Source organism: Camelus bactrianus, chromosome 18 (assembly GCF_048773025.1).
Source record: "Camelus bactrianus isolate YW-2024 breed Bactrian camel chromosome 18, ASM4877302v1, whole genome shotgun sequence".
NCBI classification, from domain to species: Eukaryota; Metazoa; Chordata; class Mammalia; order Artiodactyla; family Camelidae; genus Camelus; species Camelus bactrianus.
Window position 1 is genome coordinate 29,397,758 of NC_133556.1, and position 19,906 is coordinate 29,417,663.

At 48.9% G+C, this 19,906-nt stretch overlaps 1 protein-coding gene across 4 annotated transcripts; it reads right to left on the minus strand.

Moving 5' to 3' along the window:
* Positions 1 to 361: 361 nt before the first annotated feature.
* Positions 362 to 17,612, minus strand: C18H16orf89 (chromosome 18 C16orf89 homolog). 4 transcript variants are annotated; one of them, XR_012500416.1, is made up of 9 exons: positions 17,334 to 17,611; positions 13,586 to 13,735; positions 12,451 to 12,601; positions 11,694 to 11,811; positions 10,099 to 10,234; positions 9,332 to 9,436; positions 8,107 to 8,193; positions 7,747 to 7,846; positions 362 to 497 (listed from the first exon to the last, which is right to left on the minus strand). XR_012500416.1 is itself a non-coding variant. In XM_074346726.1 (8 exons), the coding sequence occupies exons 1-8, from the start codon at positions 17,539 to 17,541 to the stop codon at positions 475 to 477; spliced, it is 978 nt and encodes a 325-aa protein (XP_074202827.1). In that variant the 5' UTR covers positions 17,542 to 17,612; the 3' UTR covers positions 367 to 474. The 4 variants fall into 4 exon arrangements, 2 of the variants coding, with proteins under 2 accessions (XP_074202827.1, XP_010949230.1); XR_834977.3 differs by lacking the exon at positions 362 to 497 and adding an exon at positions 5,638 to 5,773; XM_074346726.1 differs by lacking the exon at positions 7,747 to 7,846 and having other exon boundaries at positions 367 to 497; positions 17,334 to 17,612.
* Positions 17,613 to 19,906: the final 2,294 nt, after the last annotated feature.

A 19,906-nucleotide genomic window follows, 5' to 3' on the forward strand; every position in this document is an offset into this window, starting at 1 on the left:
GTAATTTCAAGTCTACGGAAAGTTGAAAAGGCAGATACATAAGGATATGTAGACATAAGGATAGGCAAGAAGAGACAGTTGTGTGATGGGGGCCAAGCCTTGCAGGCAGAGGGCACTGCAGAGCCTGGAGATGGGACACAAGTCCAGAAGAGGAGGTTCGCGCAGCAGGTAGAGGGCAGAGGTGGGGAGGGTGGAGGTGGGAGCGCCAGGCCAATGCTAGATCCTACAGGGCTCCCGGGAAATGAGTTTCGATTTCACCCCAAGTGAAACAGGAAGCCGCTGGAAGTTTTTGTTTTATCTTGAAACAGTTCTATTAAAGTATAATAAGTTACGCCATACAGCATGAAACTTACCTGTTTTAAGGGTACACTTACTGATCTTTAGTAAATGTACAGAGATATCGCAGCATCGCCTTAATCCACTTTAGGGCATTTACATCACCTCGGAAAGTCCTATCTTGTGATTCCATTTGTATTACAGGTCCGGAAAAGGCAAATCTGGAGAGACAGAAAGCAGATTAGTGGTTGCTTGGGGCTGGGGGTGGAAACAGGGAGTGACTGGAAACAACCCCAGAGGGTTTTAAGATAAAGCTGACAGGATGGGGGTTGGGTATAGTGGCCTCTCCTGTGAGCCCTCTGTCATTAGCCTCTGAAGATTTATACAGTTTATAGGTGCTTTTCAGCGCTGGGCCCATACACCTCCGGAAGATGCCTCTTCTGTTGCTGTTAGCTTTTTCATCCATTTTAGCAAGCCCTCTGGTTGAGAGCGCTGAGCTCCTACAGGGCATGAAATATGGCAAATATCTGTTTCCTCCACTAAGAACACAAACAACGTTTATGCACTGACATACGTTTATCAGTAAGGGAAAGAAGACCATGTTTAAGCAGTGCGCTGTCTTTCTCTACCTTATGCTCCATCTGCTTGATTATGTTTGTTTCCTAATGCCTGTTTCCTTGCCTTGACTGTTGTTTCTGTGAGAGCAGAGATCACCTCAGTTTTTCACTGCTTTTCCCAGGCACTTTGCACAGTGCCTGGTGCACAGGAGGTGCCTCACAGATATTTCTTGAAAAAATAGATGGGGACAGGGTTTCCGTTTATGTTTTCAGCTGTACTTCTCATGCCCAGAACATAGCTTGGCACGCAGTAAGTTTTTAAACACTATTTATTGAATGAATGGAGTATTTGTCTGGGAATGACATGGTTTACTAGTAAATAATAGGGTGACTGATAACACCTAAGAAGTGGTATGGATGCTGGGCTTTCTAAGAATACTCACAGCAACGCTCCACCCCTACCCCAGCTCATCTAAGCCTCAGGCAGTAACCTGCACCATTTCATCAAATCCCTTCGTGAATCCTAGAAGGTGGGTATTATTGTTATTCATTATACAGAAGAGGAAGAGGAGGCACAGAGAGGGCAAGCTACTGGCCCAAGCTCGCACAGCTGTAAGCAGAGGAGGCATCTGGTTCTGAAGCATGAGCCAGTAGGCCCTTTGCTCTCCTGCCCAGGAGGAACTTTTTTGGCTGGAGGAGGGGGGAATGCATGTTTATTTTGGAGTCTGGGAAATGAAACTTGCTCTTATAAAATAGTTTTAGGAATTATAAACTAAGATCAATTTCTTCTGTTTGCACTGTGTTCTGTATCTATTATGTATAGCGCTAAGGGGGTATTTACAATATCCTAGAACCTGACATTGAGGCTTCCAGGGGCAGGAGGTTCTCTTGTACGCTCCCATGTCTGGGGCGTGATGTTAGGGGCCCTCATCGTCCATGGACTTAGGGGACTGCCGGCTACCAGAACAGACTCAACAATGCTCGAAGCCCAAGGTCTCGTCCACCAGCTAAGACTTGGACACAACATCCTAAAGAGCCTGGTTTTTCTTTTCTTTTTTCGTATTTACTTCTACAAACATTTATTCAACATTTTTCTGTTCCAGGTAGTGCAGTAGGGGCTGGGCACACGAAGAGCACATGATACCACCCACACCCTAAAGTAGTTTACCATCTGATGATAGAATCCGCAAGTACCCGATTGCCAGAATAAGATGCCCAAAGAGCCAGGTGAAAAAGAGGGAGGTAGGTGGGAGGATGGGAGGAGACTTCATAGGACCAGTGACATTCTAGCTGAATCCTAAAGGACAAATAAAATCTTAACTGAATTAGAGGCCCAGTCGCTGAGGAACAGCAGACAGGACAGGGAGATACTCGAGCTAATCTGGCCTTTGCCAACTGTCTCTTCCCTTCCCTGCGCTCTTCTCTTAGATCTGGTTTCAGGAAACCGTCCTGCAGAAGTCATTTCCACAAACTGATCCTGCTAAGATGACTCAGCAGAGGAAGTCTTAACTCCTAGGCTGTCCTGTATATATTTACATCTTAAAAGGAAAAACTTTAAAGACAATTGATTTACATAACGGAATTAACTTTTTAAATTGAAGTATAGTTGATTTACAGTGTTGTGTTAGTTTCAGGTGTACAGCAAATTGATTTAGTTATATATATACAAATATATTCTTTTTCAAATTCTTTTCCATTAGAGGTTATTACAAGATATTGAATATAGTTCTCTGTGCTCTGCAGTATGTCCTTGTTGTTTATCTATTTTGTATACAGTGGTGTGTATCTGTTAATCTCAAATTCCTGATTTATTTCTCCTCCACTTCCCCTTTGGTAAACATAAGATTGTTTCCTATATCTCTGAGTCTGTTTCTGTTTTATAAATAAGTTCATTTGTACCATTTTTTTAGATTCCACATATAAATGATAGCATATGATATTTATCTTTGTCTGACTTATTTCACTTAGTATGATAATCTCTAGGCCATCCATGTTGCTGCAGATGGAGTTATCTCATTCTTTTTTATGGCTGAGTAGTATCCAGTGTGTGTGTGTGTGTGTGTGTGTGTGTGTGTGTGTGTGTGTGTGTGTGTGTGTGTGTGTTGTGTTGTGTGTCCGTGTCCCACATCTTCTTTTATCCAGTCATCTGTAGATGGGCACTTAGGTTGCTTCCATGTCTTAGCTATTGTAAATAGTGCTTCTGTGAGCATTGGGGTGCATGTATCTTTTCTAACTAGGGTTTTCATCTTTTGTCTTCATATATGCCCAGGAGTGGGATATGGAAAGAATTACTCTTTTACTATGAAAACTTATACCTTGAGCAAATGCCCTATAGGAACATACTTTTGACCTAAAGTCACAGTGGGTGAATGCGTGCAGTGAGGAGGTCTCTGGGGGTGTTTGTAGGGCATGGCAGGGAGGCTGTAGATGAAGGCCGAGGAGGATTGATGCCAAGGATGCTGTGGCTTCAAACCCTTCCCCTCATCCCCCCAACTTACCTCTAAGTCCCAAACCTCCGTCACTCCCCGTCTTCCTCTCCCCACCGGCCAGTCTGCCTGACCCTGTTTTTCCTCTTCGCTGTGTAAGCAGATTGCTTGCAGCTGCTCCGCACCAATGAGGGGAAACAATGGCTCTCATCTGTGGGATGTGTCCTGTGCTGACCAAGCTTCCCGTAACCTCCATGGGGTTTGTTTCAAACTCCATGGAAAAGTTTCTCTCTGGCCTTAATTCTAGAGGTGCACACCCAGAGGGTGCTGTGATATCGGGCCCTCACAGGCAGCCCGTTGAGTGTGCTGACTGCCGCAGTGTCCTAGAGGGGCTTCATTCCCTGGAGCGGAGGGTGGCGGGCTGCCTCTCACCACTCACGTCTACCAAGGGCAGAGTTTCTCGATGTGTGGCCCGTGGTCACCTACATCGAATCACCTGGGGGAGTCTTGTTGAACATGCAGATTCCCAGGCCCTGCCCTCAGAGATTCCCATGCAGCCCCCTGGGCTGGGAATCCATGATCTGTCTTCGGTGAGGAGACGCTGAGGTCTGGGGGCAGGACCAGGGTGGAGAGAGGTGAAAAGACTCACCCACTGTTTTTACCTCTTTCAGTGCCTGGGGGCAACAGAAATCCAAAGAAGCGATGATTCAAGTGAAGTTCACCTTGCAAGTTTTTCTTCCCCTTTTCATTAGGATTCCCTTTCCTGGAAAGTGACTCATAAACTCAGGCTGCTCTTAAACTCATTCCACTCTGGTTTGGTAACACAAGCTTTCTAAAAATGAATCAGTGTCAGGCAGGCTCCACCAACTAACCTGTCCCAAATTCAGGAAGGACGGGGGTGGGGCACAGCTCCCTCCAGCCAGTTGTGTCCCTGTCTTGGTCAACTTCTGTTTGAGAGACAGTGTGGAAGAACTCCCTGAAGCATACGGAGTGCCGAGTGGGTATCCAATTTCTGGCTCCTGGTTCCCCAAGAAAACAACCTCAAAAGCAAGTCACACTTGCCAAGAAAATCCAGGCCTGACAATTTAAGAGCACTTGCAGGAAGGCATCTGGGGCAGAAGCAAAGAGGAACAGATACAGGGGACCAACTCTTGAAGGACAGGTTTAGAAGAACCACTCCCCCCACCAGGTTATTCAGTTGGACACAGAAGGAACAAAGGGTATTTTAGTTCAGATTCTCAAATATGTCTAAACTGTCATATAAGGTTGACCATAAGCTTTTTCCACTTTGAGACAATGCAAGACAATGGACTTAAAGAGTCTCCCAGTCCAAAGACTGGGTTTTTCGCTGTGCTTTTTTTTTTTTTTTTTGACTCCCACCTGCATGTAGCCTGAAATCAGCACCACAGACACACGTGGACCCTTAATAAGGTTCCAGGTCTTTTCCCAAACACAAGATTAATGTCAGAGCTCCTGCTGACATGGTTAGAGACACACACTGAGGCAGAAGGGGAGGGAAGAGCGAAAGCTGGGAATGAGAGAAACATTGATGAGTCAGCTGCCCCTTCCCGCTGCTTCAGGACAAGCCCCCATTGGGTGTGACATCATCACTGTGCCATAGTAACACTGACCTAGCACCTCCTACCTTACAGGTCCTGTTCTCAGTACTCTACAGACATAATTCTCACAGATGTGGAGGTAATATTGAAGCAGGTGCTATAATGATCCCAATTGTGATAATGGGGAAACTGAGTCACAGAGATGCTAGATGACTTTGCCCAAGAACACAGAGCTAATTAGGGGACAGCTGGGATTTGGACCCAGGTGGCCTGGGCACAGAACCACCCTGTTGACCGTAATGCTACGTGGCCTTTTGTAACATGACATGATGCACCCGAGGATAAAGCAGAGCTCTGATTTTCCGTGCTGCCTTTTGTGGTCATATCTTGAGTTCTAGGTCATGACTTGAACTGTTACGTTCAGAGACCCTTCTGTCTCCCATTGGGAAGGCTGTACCCAATGACATCTGAACAAACCTCCTTTAAGACTCAGTTTATGGGTTTTTTTTTTTTTTTTAAGAACTTGTGTTGCGTGGGGCTGAAGACTCAAAACAGAGCCCTCCAAGTTGTCTGAAAGGCTGAGGACCAAGACTCAAATCCCCACTCAACTGCACTCTAATAAATTTATTCATCTGCTCCCAAGCCTGGGTCCATCCCAGCCCCGCTCCCTGGCCCAGCTCCCCGAGGGGATGATGCTGGGTTGCTGTGCTTCAGCTGCCTCCTTCACAGGGTGTGACCCAGGCTCCAGGACTTAAAAAAGGAAGGAAGGACTAAAGGTGTACATTTTATCTTCCTGGCGGGCAGCAAGCGCGGAACCGTCCGTGTCAGCGGCCCTTAGGCGGCGCTGGCGTGGGCAGCCGCAGCTCTCCGTCTGCTGGGGGGTATTCTGCCAGGACGTAGAGGAAGCCACCTAGGGCTGCGACGGCCATGGCTGTGTTGTGGGAGGAGCAACCGTCTGGGGAGACAGAGGCCTCATTGTGAGTGCTGGGTGGTAGCCACTGTTCCGTTGTGAGTACTTTTCAGATGTTCCCCCATTCAGCCTGGTGCCCCCAGATCCTCCCAGATGCAGGGCCGGGCACCCATCTGCCAGCCTCTGTGAGTGCTGGCCACTAAAGGCTCCCTTCCCAGAAGAGTCTTCAGCCAGCTGGAGCCCTTCATTTGGGAGGTCCCAGTGACTTCCTAATACAGTGATAAACGCTTAAGAGCCCTCTCCTCCCTTGGGATCTGACCTGAGGCCACACCCTGGTCACTCCTTCCCACCTTCCCCTGTGCTCAGGTCCTGCGTGAGACCTAGGACAGCACCTAGTTGCTTCATTTTACAGATGGGGAAACTGAGGCTCAGGTAGCAGAGCTAAGCTCCCTGCCCTGGGGACTCTACAGCTCATTTCTTAACCTCAATGGCCTCCCTCATGGCTGCCTCGGTCCTGCCTGGTCCCAAGTCACCCTGAATGCTGGCCTGAGCGAGGAGCCCCTTAGACATTGTTTAGTCCTCTAAAGTCAAAGTGGGCTGCCCACCTTTAGTCTGGGCCGGTGGGAGGGAGCCGGAACTTTCCTCTCCCCTCCCAGGCCTGGGGAAGGGAAGGACACCAGCCAGGCTCCTTGGAGGGAGGAACCTAATTACTAACCCTGGCAGTCCACGCTTACTGGTGGCTACTATACGCCAAATGACCTGGGGAACACTTTGCATGATGATCTAATATTAACCCCCAACAGCCCTATGAAGGAGGCATTGCTTGGTCCCCATTTTACAGATGAGGAAACTGAGGCTCAGAGAGACTGAGTGACTCCTACAGTGAAGAAAGGCAGAAGCAGATTCAAACCCAGACAGCCCGACTTCAAATCCAGTGCCCTTAGTCAACATGGATGTGCATTATTAAGTGAAGGAGGGAATGTGCCCCTCCCATCCTGGGTAGCTTTCTAAGCTGCCGGTCAACCTGCAGGGGCCCCAGGAAGGACCTTGGGCTTTGGGATTTCTGCAGCTCCCTCTCCAGCCCTCAGGATGGTCCTAGTGTCCAGCTGTCAGTCTCCAGGGATCAGCCTGCTCTCCAGAGTGTGCACACAGGCCCCCTACTGCCGGCCGTAGATAGCCCCAGTTCCTAGGTTGGGCAGACCTTGCCAGGACAAGGTGCCTCTGGAGGTCTCCTAAGAACTCACCTCCCTTCCCCTGCCCAACCTTTGTTGGCAGCTACAAAGTGGACCCATCAGAATTGTAATTTCACTCTCCTCTCTCATCACCTGCAGGTAGATGATGAGGCTGTGGTGGGGTTGATGGCAAGACGTTTAGTTGCTGGAATGATACCCCAGTGTATGCTGGACATCTGCTCTGAGCTGGCTAGCCTACCTCCCTTCCTGCTTTTGCCTTGTAGCTATTTATATTTTTATTAGTAAAAAAAATTGAAATCATCTTCCTTCCCTTCTCTCTTTCTCTCTCCCTTCCTCCCTCTCTCCATCCCTTCCTTCTGTATCATGTCTTGCCTTTCTTCCCTTCCCAATGTAGCTACAGCCTATTCTCAGTTTCTCTATATTAGTGGGCTGACCATGTAACTAATCATCTCAACCTGGACATGTTTGGAAGGGAAGAGGGCGCTATTCGTAATGGCTTCAGGACAACAGGGATAAGCTGGACATGTGGCCACCAGGACTGTGCTGGTCACTTGCCCACTGACCCAAAGATCCCCTTTCTTCCCTTTGTGCCAAACCCCAGTGCACCAACCCTTCCAAACTACATTTCCCAGACTGCCTTGCTGACCACCAGTAGGCACAAATTGGGTGAGGGGAGAAGCTAGGGTATTCCTCCCCCTGCCCCTCTCTGTCTCCTCATCCAGCCACTACTGGCTTTGCTCACCCCATCTCCTCCACTGTCCCTCCAGCTCTGCCTCCAGGGAGGATGGTGGCTTCCTGCCATGGTTAATCTCTGTGTTTTCTCACCTTTTCTGTTTTCATCTCTTGCAGCACTTCTGAGATGAGTTCCCTATATTCAGTTCTCTCTGCTGAAGTTCCTGGTGCTGTTTTCTTGATCAGACCTTGACTGAGAGAGGTTTTCTCTGTGATTTTCAGTGTGTAATACACTGAAATTTATATGTTCCCTTCACTGGAGACAGAATCTCTGGACTCCCCACTTTCTAAGAGGAGGGCATCAGAGACTCCTGCCCTTCCTCCAACTCCCAAACACAAAGGACCCTTTCCACCTTAGAACCTCGGACACCCTGGGGGCCTGTTTTCCTTGAGTGTAGCCTTTCTAAGGTCTCTTGATTTCATGCCAAGATGGTCTCTTGGTATTTTCATTACCTGTAAATTGTTTATCTCGCCTCTTCACTCTTCTCAAAAAATGATGTTGGTAATGAATGGCTTTAGGTAATTCTTCATCTTCAGCAGCTGCAAGAAGAGTACAAGGTGAACTTCTCATGATGGATTTTTTAAATGTTACCGACTAAGCCCCCTCCCCTTCACAACACCTCCAGCAACTCAGGTCTTCTCTTGAATCTCAAGGCTCTGCTGGAAACTTCCTCGAGCCCCTGTGTATGGATACTTCCACGTCACCTAAATCTGCATCTACTGACGTTTCCCAAATTGTGGTCCCCCAACAACCTACATTGGAATGGCCAGAGGAGATCACTGAAAATGTGGGTTCCACAGCCCCTCCACCTGCTGAATCTATGGATCTGGAGGCCTCAGGATTTTTTTTTTAATTTTTGGGGGGAGGTAATTAGGTTTACTTATTTATTTTTAGAGGAGGTACTGGGAATTGAACCCAGGACCTTGTGCATGCTAAGCATGTGCTCTACCACTTGAGCTATACCCTCCCCCCTTCTGAGAATCTTCATTTTATAAACACTTTTAAAACAGACGATCTTATTTCGAAAGCTTTGCTCTTTGAGCATCCTAAGTTTCTCATTTAGGAAGGTAGCATTTACTAGGAGCCTCGTCTGGGCCGGGCACAGGCTAGGTGGTTTCATATATATTGTGTCTACTCCTCACAGCACAGGAAGGTGGAGATTGTTCTGCTCATTTCTTTACAGAAGGGGAAATTGCAGTTCAGAGAAGTGAAGCAACTTAAGCCGAAGAGGACCAGCTGTCTCGTGTCACACGGCTGGAAAGGGGCTGCAACCTCTGCCTCTCCACCTTTGCTTCTGTGTCACCCTCTCCCAGACATCTCCCCTGACCCTGGTTTCTGTCTTCTTTTCTCTTTCCTTTTTTTCCTTGCTTAGTTTCCCCAGAGCCTAGAACAGTCTGCACATAGTATATGCTCAGGGAATACTCAGTGAAGAAATGAATTTGTTAATGCAGGTGCAGGGGGCCAACATCTTCCAGCAAGACCTCTCATCCTGCAAAGTTTTGGCTTCCAAAGCTCCGAGCCTATTTCCCCGTCTGTGTGCGTGTATTCATGTTTCTGCACACACATGTTGTGAATCTCTCAGCACCCCTAACACAATTGCACCCTTCCCCCATTTGGCCTAGAAGCTTAGCCCTCCACCACTCTCCCGCTGCCAGCCAGGGAGGAAGCGCAGCTCACCGGGCCTCCCGAAGCATCCTTCCTGCAGCTTCTGCCAGCTGAGAATGGCCTCTAGCCACCGGAGCTTGTAGAAGTCAGAGAAGCCGCCAATGCCACAGAGCATGACTGGAAGCAAAGACAGGGGACCCTCTGCAGGCCTGACCCCCAGGCCCACCTCTTCCCACTCCCCAAGGTCACCATGGTACCACCTGCTAGAGAGGCAGCACCAGGAGGTGGGCACTGAATGCAGTGGCTGGAAGGAAGCAGCACCTAGGGTCTGCCTTTGTGAAGAGGGGCTCCCAGACCTGGGTCCTGCCTCCCACTTAGGGCCTCAGTTGGGGCTGCTCAAGAGTCAGGGTCAGTAGAGGCATCTGGGCACCCAAGCAAAGGAGCAGCCACCCAGGGGCCCCCTTTCTGCCTTATCTCTAAGGTTTTGAGTGTCTGTTTGCCAGTCAATTAGTTGGTCAGTCTATCCAGAGCTCCATCAATGGGTCAATCTTTTGGGGGCTGGAAGCAGTCAAAACACTGGTAGATAAAATACAGGATGCCCACTTAAATTTAAGTTTCCAATAAACAACGACTAAAAAATTATAAGTATAGTCCATGCAATGTTTGGGATACACTTTTGGTAAAAATGTACTCATTGCCTTCTGAAATTCACATTTGCCTGGGCTTCCTGTATTTTCATTTGTTAAGTCTGGCAGCCCTACTCTGGGGAGGGGGGTGTTTGTGTCCAGAATCAAGGACATCCTGCTGATTTGTTCCTAGAGTAGAATGCGGGGGCCCACTGTTTTCCATGAAGAGGTCCCGAGTCTGGTAGGCATATCCGATGGTCTCGGCCCTCCGGTTCAGGTCCATCATGTTGGCGCAGAAGAGGTTCATGTAGCGCTGGCTCTGGCGGAACAGCCCCTTCGTGCATCCTCTCTGGGTGAACAAATACCAAGAGACGAGGAAGTTGGTATGAACGACAGAAGCGCGCTCAGTTACAGAAAAAGACCTGCAGTTCTGAAGTGGTCTTGCAAGTGGCTGCCTTTAGGGCAGGTCTTTGCCCTTTTCCCAGAATTTCTTCCCCTCCCACGCTCCCAGCCTGCTGGGGGCTGAGTCACTGAGGGACAGAGAGCTGGGTTCGAGTCCCGGCTCTGCCACTCAGGAGATGTGCGACCTCAGCCCTCTAAGTTAACTTTTTGTGAGTCTCAAAGGTCTTCACAGGGAAAGGGCGATGCCGCTGGGAGCAGCACCCGCGGGGCGCTCGCCAGGGTGGGCGGTACCAAAACCAGGAAGTGCCGACACGACGCCAGACACCAGGGGGCGCATTAAAGCCTTTGGCGGCTGCTTTACATTCTGATTCCAGACTAAACCTGAACGCAGGCCAGGCGGCTACAATGTTACTCAAAGTGTGGGCCGCGGACCTGTCGCACCGAGAGAGACAGGGGATGGGACTAGGCTTTAGAAAAACTTTTGTAGCAATGTGTCAGAGTAACTATCTGCTGAATCTAATAATCACAACAGTTTTCCTTGTAATTTGGTTTTTTATCATATTCACAAAAACACTGACCTGTGACAGCTTGCAAATAATAACAAAAAATCTATTAAACAAAATCAGCAAGTCCTTCCTTGGCTAAGAATTTCTGGATATTGAGTAACATTTTTGAATAGAGATAGCAAGCCCTACTTTCTTTTTCGTTTGTAGTTAAAATTTTTTTTAAAATTGAGGTATGGTTGATTTACAATGTTGTGTTAGTTTCTGGCGATAAAGTTACAGTGATTCAGTTATACATATATATTCTTTTTCGTTATAGGTTATTACAAGCTATTGTAGTATAGTTCCCTGTGCAAACCCTACTTTCTATATAAATAAATATATGATTGAAATGAGTATTTAGCAAAATTTGAGTTCTTGGGCTTGGGAGAGTGTTGGGCACTGGAGAGATGGTAGTGGGGGCAGGGGCTGTTTTCATCTTGTTCAGTTTTCTGCTGCTTCTTTCTTTGTTTTTCTAATGCCCGGTGATCCAGTTCAGCACGCAAAGCTCTCTGTCTAACAGAATCTCACTTTCCCCACCCTCCACCAGTTTGGTGGTATTTCATAGCTAATGAATGGCAGGCTTCTCACGTCCCCCTCCCAATGTTGAAGCACAAGTTTAAAACCTGCTTATTTTATTTTCCCTTTTTTCTTTTTTAACTTTTGGGGAGGGGTAATTAAGTGTATTTATTTATTTTTAATGGAGGTACTGGGGATTGAACCCAGGACCTTGTGCAGCTAAGCACCTCTTCCAAAACCTGCTTATTTTCTTGATGTGGACATATAAAACCACAGTGTCACGAGCCCCTTTCAATCATTCCTTTTCCTCCTCGGGGTATGGCTGGGCCCACGCCTGGCACTCACCATTCTGGCCACGAGGAAGAAGAGCAGCTGGTGGGACAGGCAGTAGCCAGAGCAGCCGGGCCTGGTCATGAGGGTCCTGCAGAAATCTGACAGCCTGCAGGGCTGGCTGCCATCTGCCCTGTGGGAGAAGTGGTTCCAGGCTGTTAAGAGCATCCTAAATGAAGCCCAAGGACATGGAGCCTCCCCTGGTCCTGATTCCCTCAGTAGTTATCAGAACCCCCAGTAGGGTCCAGGCACACAGCTGTGCCAGATAAATACAGGCGTCCTGTGTCTGGATTGGCTAAATTGGCACCCCCAGTGCAGAGGAGATGACGCTGGAGCTATCCTGGGTTGGGGGAGCCACCAGGGGCTACGACTTCCCATTCTTCATGGGACCCCCAAATACCGTTTTCCACAGAACTGCCTAAAAGCAGATCCCTGGGCCCAGTGTGCCCATTTCCCCCCCCCCCCCCCCGTGCCAGTCCTGCCCCATAGAAGGGACAGGGCAGATCCCTCACCAGAGCACAGCTGCTCTGCAAGCCCAGCTGTGTCTTGGCCCAAACACCTCTCTGTAGGATGCTGAGAGGAGGGGGGTCTGGGCACCTGCTGCCTCTTCTGCACATGAGTCCCATGGGTCCCAGCACCTAGGGCTCTCAGGGGAGCTGTGTCTGGTTTTGCCCAAACCCCTGAGGCCCTGGAGAGTGAGTAGGATGGGGTGACTAGCAGAGAGCAAGCACTTTGGGGTTTTCAGGAAGCAGGGCACGTCCAGGGGGCCCACCTGGTTCCAAGCAGCTGCACCAGGCACAAGTCACTGCTTTCCTCTGAGAAGGAGTCCTGTGGCTCGAACGTGGGGTAGACCATGGAGGCATTGGTGCGGGTCCAGGCACGTGGGAGCTTCCAAAATCCGGACTCGATAGTCGGCTGGAACTCTGGCCGAGAGGAGGGAGTGGGGGAAGACCCACGGGCTGTGCCCGCTTTGTGCTTAAACACCCTCAAGCTTCCGTGGCTCGAAGCCCAGGAACTGGGTGTCATCCTCGGGCAGCCCTGACCACACATGTTTGCCTTCAGGGCTCCTAGCCTCGCCTGAGGGTTGGGCACTGCATTTGAAATGCTCAGGAAATTCTTTTTCTAAAAAGAATTTTAAGAAATCACTGGGAACAGTGCTGGGATGGGCTCTGATTAAATCCACGGCATCCCATGGAAGCTTGAGACATATAAATAGGGTTAGTTCTTCCTTTGGTTCCTTTGGAACATGGAGCTCTTACTAAACAGATTTCTTTAGGAAGATGCAGACCAGGATGGTCTTAGGGACCAGGCCTGGAAGAGCATGGGGGACCCTGACTGCTGACAGGCCAGCTGGTGCTCGGGAGGGCTGGGGTCTGATCACGTGAGCAGGCTATCATCTGGCTAGTTATCTCCCCACTCACCCCTGCGAACCTGGGAGCTGGGAGCCCGGGAGGCAGGGTTGAACAACACGAGGGGCTAGTTTATACACCCATTCACCTCCACCCAGGAACAACTCAGGCCACGGCTTAGGGTGGGGCCCTTGGTAGGGTGACTCGAGGCTGACAAGGAGACACAGGCTCTGTATTATAAGGCACAGAGAGATGCTAGCAAGATGCTAATGTCTGCTGTGTAAAGGGCTGATTAACTTTTAGACCTCTATCCCTCCCCACTCTGGTCTAGGAAGAAGGCCCCAAGCCTGGACCCATTCCCTTCTTTCCACCCACTCTGTGTGGGTGAGAGAGGTCATCTCAAGCTGAAATCAAGGATGACCGAACACCCCCAGGGCAGCTGGTTACAGATTGTCCCGGATCCTTCCTTGTACCGGGGAGGAGCTGCACTAAGTTATTTCAGTAAACACTCCCAGACGCTGTGCTCCTGAAGAAATGGGACTCCACCCACAGTCCTACCTCTTAGGTACTTGGGATCACTCAGCTGGAGGTGGAAGATCGATCTGTGGAGGAGAGGACCAAGCTTTTCCACCAGCTTCCCCGCATGCAGGCTGAGTGGCTGCAGCTGGGGATCCTGGGCCCATTTCTCCTGAACGGCTTTTAGCTGCACTGGAAGGGAGCAGAGTTCATTCATTCCAACACTGGACAAACCATGTGGACAGGAAAAAATAACCTCAGTTATAATGCTTACTGAGCCTCTCTGCTTCTTCTAGCTCTGGAGGGGAAACAATTGGCTGAGCTTATCAGAAATGAGGCCTCTGGTGGGGCTCAGCTGGGTAATGGGGGTGAGGCCAGAGTGAGGGACGGTGGTAGCCAAGAGCTTGATTTCTGGAGGTTGGCCTGGGTTTAAGTCCTGAACCTAATGCTTTTTTGTTGGGTGACCAGAGAAAGTCATTTGATTTCTCTCCACATCACTTTCTTCATATGTAACATGGGGATAATGATAGTCCTTACTTCTTGGAGGAAGGAGTTATAAGGATTATATAAACTAATGCATAGAGAGAACTTATCATTGTCCATAGTGAAAAGTAAGCACTTAATAGAGGTTAGCTATTACTATTAGAGAGATTTTGGGTTTGTTGTACAGGAGGGAAAAATGAGGGAGGGACTCTGATTGTGGGGCCACTGTGTACAGTTGAGCAGGTTGTACACTGCACAAGGGCAACACACGTTTCTAACATGGGTTTGTACATGTTTTAAGACAAATTTTCCAACAGATGGCAGTCAAGTGGCTCGAGAAAGGGGATGTCTTTTTCTAATTCTCACAGAGGTGCCCTATGGACTAGCAGTGTCCCTGCAGGGGTGGGAGAAGATGGTAGTAACTGGAAGAAGAGGTCATGAGGTAGCCAGAAAGAGAGGAGATGTGAGGGAGAGCATCAGTGTAAGGCTGAGGGGGTGAGATGAGGCAGGGCAGCTGCTTCCAGGTAGGGGAACTGTGTGGGGGTGGTGGATGAGGTTTAAGGAGGGTGCTGAACAAGTCTTGTGGGCTGATGGGCTCTGTAACACCCCTCCCCTGACTTGGCTCCCTCTCTTAACTTGAACTAGGCAGTCTAGGTCTGAAGCCCTGTTCTGGACTGTTTGGACCTGTAGATGGAGGGTCCTGCAGTGGCACCCAGAAAATGTGCCAAATCATCAGAGAGATCAGGTGAACCCAACCTGGCCTCATGATGATCCTGGGTCCTGAGCCTTGTTCCTGTTTCTCTCTGCAATGTGTCACAGCTGCTGTCACATTCTGGAGCCCCCTGACTGCTGGTGGAGGTAGCCAGAGGGACCCTTTGCTCTCTTAGGTCAATGTCCACCTGTCTAGCCCCAAGCAGAGAGGACCCTGGAGATCAACAGGTATTGTGTTGCTACAGGACCCCCCAGAATGTGAACCCCTTCTCTCTCTCCTGGGGAGGCTGCGAATGCAAGTAGGACCCTCATAAGGACTGTGGTAGCCAGCTAATTTTCACACCCTTTCAGCTCCCTCCCACTGTGAATGGGGCTGACCTGTGAAATCAACAAGAAACCTGGGAAACAGAGGCGTGTGACTTCCACGCTCATTTGTAAAAGACACCAAGCTCTCTCTTGGGTCACTTGCTCTGCAGGACTTGGCTACCATGCAGTGAGGATGTTCAGACAGCCCATGGAGGGACCCATGTGGTGAGGAACCGAGGTCTCCAGCCACCAGCCAGCACCAACCTGCCTGGCCGGTGAGTGAACCAGGTGGCTCCTCCAGCCCCAGTCAGGCCTTTGGATGATCACAGCCCTGGCCAGCATTGTGGCCACAACCTCGTGTGAGACCCTGAGTCAGAACCAGTCAGCTCGGCTGCTCCTGGATTCCTGACCCACAAAAACTGTGAGACAACAAGTGTTGTTTCAAGCAGCTAAATCCTGGGTAATTTATGACACAGCAACAGGTTATTGCAAGGGGAAGGGGCAGATGGTGGGAAGAGCCTGCCCTGGAATGACTAACGGGTGCTGAGTCAGACAGGGTTCGAATCCACCGCTTTCATTTACTCACTGTGTGATCTTGGACATTCTCTAAAGCCCATCCTCGCATTGGTATAAAGGAGATGATTATAATAATATACTTCCTGAAGGGTTAATGGGAGAAGTCAGTGAGCACCCCGCATGTGCACTCAGGTGGTGTCGGCACCTGGCGAGTACTCAGTGAATCTTAGCTTTCACTATCGCATGCACCCCAGAGAGCATGCAGCCCAGGGGGCCACCTGCACCCCCATCCTCTTTCCATAAGGGTGCTTAAATGGCTGACCCCAGGGCTGCTGCGGATGAGAGTCTGTTGCCTGGGTCTGGAATGTTCATTCAACTACTGCTCCACGACCAGCGCTGTGCTCAGCACCCGCAGGGGACATTAAAGTCAGGACAATGCCCACCCCACCTTTAAGGGGTATGATGGCAAGTGGATTTGGATGCTAGACCTCTTGCTTAGCAGCTGCAAGGTGTAAGGAGGCCACTGAACCTCTCTGTGCCTCAGTTTCCCCACCTGCAGAAGGAGCAAAACAGTCTACGACGTCCCTCTCCAACTGTTGGGCGACTATATGCGGCAGGTGACAGGCAGCACCCATGGCGCATCTGTGGGGACACGTGGCGGGTTTGTGGGCCCCTCCTCCATTAAATAAATACATTGGAGACTACATTTTACAACTTGGCTGGTATGAAGATAGATAAAGATAGAATATTATATATTAAAGCATTTTCTTTGACCTAAAAGTTTACTTTTTTCTTCTTATTTAAAGAGAAATTAAAACATTTCCACGAGCCCCTAAAAGTATCGTGTGCCAAATGGGGAAGCCAGCCATGCGTGTTTACCATCATTATTAGTTTCTAGAGGAGTTATGAAACTGGGCTGGGGTTAAATGAAGGAGATTGTGGCATCTGTCTTGCTGCACCCTTGTCCTGGAGAGGAGGGGAGGCGACAGGGATCTTGAGGGTCTTCAGGAGACCCCAAGGCAGTGAGGGCACTACACAGGCCAGGGACCCACCCAAAGCAGGCCTGTCTCAGAGCCCCACCTCCTGCTGGGATCTGGAGTCCGAGGGTGGTGGTGGTGGTGGCGGGGTGGGGGAGTGGCTGAAAGCTGTCCTGGCAACGCAGAGAGGGTGACAGATGAGGAAGCAGGGCCCGACAGAGGCCCAAGTTGACACCAAGCCGACTCTTTGTCCCTTGGGTCAGGGAGGGGCTCACTGCAACCCATGATGTGCGTGGTGGAGAAGGGGTGGCTCTCTGTTTGCCTTGGCCTGCCTCCAGCCCCCTCCTCGGGGATCTTATATCCCTCAAAGCTGAACAAACACTTGGCACTTTACTTGGAGCCTACAGGATGTTGGGGGAGCCGGGGCTGCCACTCTCACTTGACTGCCCCCTCAAAGGGCACACTCCCTCTGCCTGTCTGGGTCCTGGTATGTCAGGAGGGAGGGACTGTCAAATGACATTTCTTCCTGGGAAAATAACAATTTCCAAATCTTTTCTCATGTGGCCTTTGAATCCTTCTTGCTTCAAAAAAACAAAAACAAAAACAAAAAAAACCTCATCACAGTAGGGCTCCAGACACCCAAAAGGAGCAAGCCACCTTCAGCCCCGTTTCCTTATAGTCAAAGCAGACTATTCGGGACCAGAAGATGGGCAAGTCCCAAGGGTACAGAGTAGGCAGGTGACAGGCCGAGAACTGGTTTCCCGGTGGCCAGTACAGGGCAACAAGAGCGTACCCACCTTCCAGCACCCTGAACCCCACCACGCCATCCAGGTTGATTTCAGGCAGCCTCTTCTTCAGGAAGGACGTGGCTCTCTCCAGTGCAGAGAGGATGAGGCCCATGATGGCGGCCTTGCCCTCTGGGGTGTCTGGCGGTGGCAGCAAGGAGGGCTGCAGTGGCAGTGGTGCTAGCAGCAGGAGCAGGAGCAGGAGCCCCGGGCTGGACATGGCTGGCCTGTGAGAGGCTGCTGGAGCACTTCAGCCCGGGCCAGCCTGCCCCCACACGCCTTCCTCCCGCCTCCTCCTCCTCCCCCTGCCCCTGCAGAGCTGCAGAGGAGTGGCTGGGCAGGGCTGACCCAGCAGCGGGGGCAGAGCAGGGGCCCAGCAGTCAGAACAGCCCTGGAAGTTGGCCGCAGGCTGGGGAGAGGGGCACTTACCCTTTCCTTCTCACCCCTGACTCTCCAGGCAAAGGGCTACATCTTTGATCTAGCAACTGCAACTGCAATGTTTGGCTTTGTTTTTCAAGTAAGTTTTGAATAAGCTCATCTGAGGGCACACCGGCCCTGAACTGAACCGAAGGTTTCTTATTGCAGCATCCTTCCATTAGAAACAGAATATGAGCTGCAAAGGCGAGTTTCCTGGGTGCCACGTTAAAAAAGGAATGAGAAGCAGACGAAATGAATCTTAACCATATATTTTACTTAAACCAATAGATCCAAATATCCAAAATATCGTTTCGACTTGTTAACAATATTAAAAAATCAATAGAAATTTACCTTAAAAAAAAACTGGATATTTTATTCATGCGTATGAGCTTTTAAAAGTTTTTTTGTTTGTTTTTGTTTTTGGAGGGGGGATGTAATTAGGTTTACTTATTATTTTAATTGGAGGTACTGGGGATTGAACCCAGGACCTTGTGCCTGCTAAGTACGCGCTCTACCACTGAGCTATACTCCACCCCCTCAGAAATTTCATTTTTTGCATTTTTAAAAAAGTATCATTTTTCACCTACAAAGTCTTTGAAATCCAAGGGGTATTTTACATTCATGGAACATTTCAGCTCAGGCTAGACACATTTCAAAAGCCCAGCAGCCATGTGTGCGTCTTGTATTGGACAGTGAGGGCTTCGCACTCTCATGCAGCTCATTCACCGTGAAGGTACACCTGTTTCCCCAGGGAAATGTTGCCGTTGGAATACTGGGTGCTGTCCCGACCCTTGCTAGGACTGCTCTGTGCATGTGTGCCATGTGACCTTTCTGAAATCCAAAAAATTCTGAATTCAGAAACATACATGGCCCCCAAGATTTCACTTAAGAGATTACAGATCTGTAAAAATCACAAAAATGTCACTACCAAAATGTGATTTCCTTGTGGGCAGGTTCCAGGTCAGGGTTTCTCAATATTTTTTTTCTTTCTCTTTCTCTCCCTTTCTTTTTTTTCATTCTTGCCCTTCCCCACGCTTTTAAGACATTTCCCCCTTAACATTTAAAAATAATAGCTTTAATGAGATATAATTCACATATCATAAAATTTGCGCCCTTTAAAGTGTACAATTCAAAAGTGTCTTTTAAAGTATATTCACAAAATTGTGCAAACACCACCACTGTCTAACTCTGGAATATTTTCATAACCCGAAAAGGAAACCCTACACCCATTAGCAGTCACCCCTCAACCCCGGACCCCAGCCCCTGGCAACCACTAATCTGCTTTCTGGTTCTATAGATTTGCCTATTCTTGACATTTCATAGAAATGAACTTATAAAATGTGTGACCTTTTGTGTCTGGCTTCTTTCTCTGAATATAACGCATTCAGGGTTCATCCATGTTATAGCATGAATCAGTGCTTCGTTCCTTTTTATGCTTGAATGATACTCCATTGTCTGGATAGATCACATTTTATCCATTTACCAGTTAAATGATATTTGAGTTGTTTCCATCTTTGTGCTACTGTGAATATGCTGATATAAACATTCCTTTACAAGGTTTTGTTTGACAACCTATCTTCCATGCTCTTGGGTATGTACCTAGGAGTGCAACTGCCAGTCAGGTGGTAACTACGTTTAACTTATTAGAGAACTGTCAAGGTACTTCCCATAGCAGCTGCACCGTTTCACACAGCCACCAGTGATGTAGGAGTGTTCTTTGTGCACAAGTAGTTTTTGGAACTCTTGAAATTTTAAGACTGCAGATACCCTGTATATTTGTTTGCATGCTGTATCTATATCTGTGTTGTATACATAAAATGAGTAAATTCTTCTTTGTTCCTCAAGAACCTCTTTTTGCTCCCTTGAATGTGCCATTCACAACGACTGTTCCAAGTGAAGCTTGTCACTAACATCACTTTTGTTAATCCTTACAACAACTCTTGACATGGGCACTATTCCTATCCCCCACCCTCTTTTTTTTTTTTTTTTCAGGTTTTTGTTAAATGGAGGGACTGGGGATTGAACCAAGGACCTTGTGCATGCTAAGCATGCACTCTATCATTGAGCTATACCCCACATCCCCTTTTGTAGCTTAAAATCTGAGGTTCTTGGGGGTAAGTGACTTATTTTGACCCATTGTCTCTCAGCTAGGATGAGGTGGTGCAGGG